Here is a 3,341-nt window from a genome sequence, read left to right as displayed (position 1 = left end):
AGAACCCTGGCCCCCTGATGCTCTCCCTCTCTCTCGCTCCATTCGCTATCCAAGACCTCACCACTACTACGGGCTCCTGGAGCCGGCCCTCCGCCCCCAGCTCCCCCATCAGTCCCACCGCCTCCTGGGGAACCGGCCGGCCTGCTCGTGAGCTAGCAGTGGCCCCCTCTCTTCCTCCACCACCCAGCACCCGCCGGGATTGCACTTCATTGCAGGGCTTTTCTCTCTCGCAGGGAGAAGTAAGAGGAATGTGTGTATCTGTATCCAGAACCCTCCCATGTTAGATCTGGGCCCAGCAGGTGAAAAGCCAGACCTGGGCTCCTGTTTCCTCACCCGTTGAATAGTGGCAGGACCATCTGGACTATGTAGCACACATTTATGGCAGAAAGTGAAGAACTAAAGAGCCTCTTGATGAAAGTGAAAGAGAAGTGTGAAAAAGTTGGCTTAAAACTCAGCATTCAGAAAACTAAGATCATGGCATCCGGTCCCATCATTTCATGGCAAATAGATGGGGAAACAATGGAAACAGTGGCAGACTTTATTTTGGGGGCTTCAAAATCACTGCAGATGGTGAATGCAGCCATGAAATTAAAAGACGCTTACTCCTTGGAAGAAAAGTTATAACCAACCTAGACAGCATATTCAAAAGCAGAGACATTACTTTGCCAACAAAAGTCCATCTAGTCAAAGTTACGGTTTTTCCAGTAGTCATGTATGGATGTGAGAGTTGGACTATAAAGAAAGCTGAGCACTGAAGAATTGATGCTTTTATACTGTGGTGTTGGAGAAGACTCTTGAGAGTCCCTTGGACTGCAAGGAGATCTAACCAGTCCATCCTAAAGAAAATCAGTCCTGAATATTCATGGGAAGGACTGATGCTAAAGCTGAAACTCCAATACTTTGGCCACCTAATGCAAAGAACTGACTCACTGGAAAAGACCCTGATGCTGGGAAAGATTGAAGGTGGGAGGAGAAGGGGATGACAGAGGATAAGATGGTTGGATGGCATCACCAACTCAATAGACAGGAGTTTAAGCAGGCTCTGGTACTTGGTGATGGACAGGGAAGCCTGGCGTGCTGCAGTTCATGGGGTCGCAAAGAGTTGGACACGACTGAGCAACTAAACCGAACTGAACTGAACACATGCTGGACCCCTTCTCAGCACCTACCTCCCTCTGCCCCTCCCCCGGCTATTGCCCCCTCGTGGAGTTATCTGGCAAAATCAGGACTTTCACCCTGCAAAGGTCGTTACTCTACTAAAGTGAAGCAGAGTGGACCTTCTGGGTGATATCTAACTCACTCCCTTCTCCCACTCCACACTACCTCTGCCTGGAGGACGGGGGCTGCTGGGGCCACACATCCCCTGGACTGGACAAGTGGGCCGCCTGTGAGCTTGGTGGTTCACAACTCTGGCTTCCATTCCAGTCACAAACTCCTCTTTTTAAACCAGCTCCTCATTGGTCTGGGCATCACCTTTGTCAAGAAGTCCCCAGCCTCTAACTAGAAAAGAGACCCAGGGCTTCAGCTCTTTTCTCAGTAACCTCACTACAATGGCAGCAAACTCTGCAGGTCTGTGAAAAATCAGCAGGATTTTCTTTTTTTTTTTTGGCTGAGCAGCTTGTGGGATCTTAGTTCCCTGACCAGGGACTGAACCCAGGCCCTTGGCAGTGAAAGCACAGAGTCCTAACCACTGGCCTGCCAGGGAATTCCCTCAGCAGAACTGGGAACAGCTTCTGGATTGGAATTATTAGAAAGCTTGTTTCCAGACTTGGGCTTCAGTTCCTCTGTGGCCCTATCCCGGTGGATGAAAACCAGACAAACTTTAGTGGGTAGTGTTTCTGTGATCTCAAGCCAGAGACTGTGCCCTTCGTGCCCCCACCCTCCCAATGTCTTTAAGAGAGCAGGTAGCAATTTTGATAGAAGAAACCTCCACAACAGAGGGGCCCTGCGTCTTTCGCTTCCTAAGACCCTGGAGCAAAGAATGGAACTGAATGCATTTTGCCGTGCTCTCAACATCCGCAACCATTTCCAGAGAAAACAAGTGAGCACGAATGCTTCCTGAAGGCCAGCTGCAGACTCAGACAAACCCATCACTTCAGCCAATAGCCAGAGAATGGGTTAAAGACAGAAACTGAGAGTTACTCACGTTTGGCAGCATCCAGTGGCAATCCTGCAGCCAGAAGCAGAAATCCCAGGAAACAGTAGAGACATTCCATGCTGAATTCTCACAGACCTAGGCAATCAAGGTTTAACTTGTAACTCCTCTGGCTTCACCCACTAAGAACAACAGTGTTCTTCTGGTTTTTGCCGTGCTCCACTCTTCATTTTAATTAAATACTGAGCCTCGGGGTGGATCATGTGATGGTATTAAGCAGCATTGCTTGATCTGGTCTCTGGAGTTCAACCACTTCTACTCATGTGCTTCTGACTCACTCACCCTTGGCATCTATTTATTCACTTTTTAGATGCGCACCATTTCAGTGTTGTTATTCTATATTCTAGTTAAAGGGACTTTGCTATAGGGCCTGTTTGGATATCTTTCCCCCAGTAAAGTCTCTAACCTCATTGGTTATCAACTTTTTTCAGTTCCTTTGCTGATTCACTTACTCAGATCATGTTGAAAGTCACAATTATATTTCTTTTGCTGTAATTTAGATTAGCAGCTCTGCCCAGTGCTAGCTAGTGCTTGTACATCCCCTTCCCCCGAGAGGAAACTAAGATGGGGAGCAATCTTTTCATCACTTGAAATTGTGGATGACATATATAAACATATGTTGTGCCAAAAGGTAACTGAAACAGCTGCACAGCCTCTGGTAGTCGAGAAATTTACTCAAGAAAGTGCATTTAGTGTATCTGTGCAATTCCATTTAACTTTTGGAACAAACTGCATAATTTTTGATAACTGCTATCAAAGCATTTATTTATGTATCACTCAGGGCAAACTGCATGCCACATACAGCATATTTATTTCATGTTACAGAAAGTACACATGAAATGTAAAAGTAAGCTTGCCTAGAACATTACTGTTATCAAATCATTTCTGGCTACAGAATGTGCAGAAAATGTGGCAACATGACTCTCCTGTACGTGATCATTCTCTCAGTCACATCCACATAACCGTTTTCAGAACATACAGAAGCCCTGACCAGGGGTGAGGGGAAACCTTGGGATAGTGATTTCTGTTTCAGTTGTGCTAGTGCGGCATAGAAATACATAGCCTGTGGGATTCCCTGGTGGTCCAGCGGTTAAGAATCCACCTTACAGTGCAAGAGACACCGGTTCAATCCCCGGTCTGGGAAGACCCCACGTGCTGCCTCGGAGCAACGAAGCCTATATGCCAC

At 47.1% G+C, this 3,341-nt stretch overlaps 1 protein-coding gene across 1 annotated transcript in view; it reads right to left on the bottom strand.

Moving 5' to 3' along the window:
- GPNMB (glycoprotein (transmembrane) nmb) overlaps nt 1–2,482 on the bottom strand; it is a 27,068-nt gene extending 24,586 nt beyond the window's left edge. The window contains exon 1 of the mRNA XM_010839048.1: nt 2,147–2,482. Within this exon, the coding sequence (XP_010837350.1) occupies nt 2,147–2,216 (70 nt within the window). The 5' untranslated portion in view covers nt 2,217–2,482. The remainder of the gene's footprint in view (nt 1–2,146) is intronic.
- Between the last annotated feature and the right edge of the window lie 859 nt (nt 2,483–3,341).

The sequence above is a fragment of the Bison bison genome, unplaced genomic scaffold (assembly GCF_000754665.1).
Source record: "Bison bison bison isolate TAMUID 2011002044 unplaced genomic scaffold, Bison_UMD1.0 scf7180017864109, whole genome shotgun sequence".
Classification (NCBI taxonomy): domain Eukaryota; kingdom Metazoa; phylum Chordata; class Mammalia; order Artiodactyla; family Bovidae; genus Bison; species Bison bison.
Note: the sequence above shows the minus strand (reverse complement) of the source record. Positions and strands in the feature narration are given on the sequence as shown.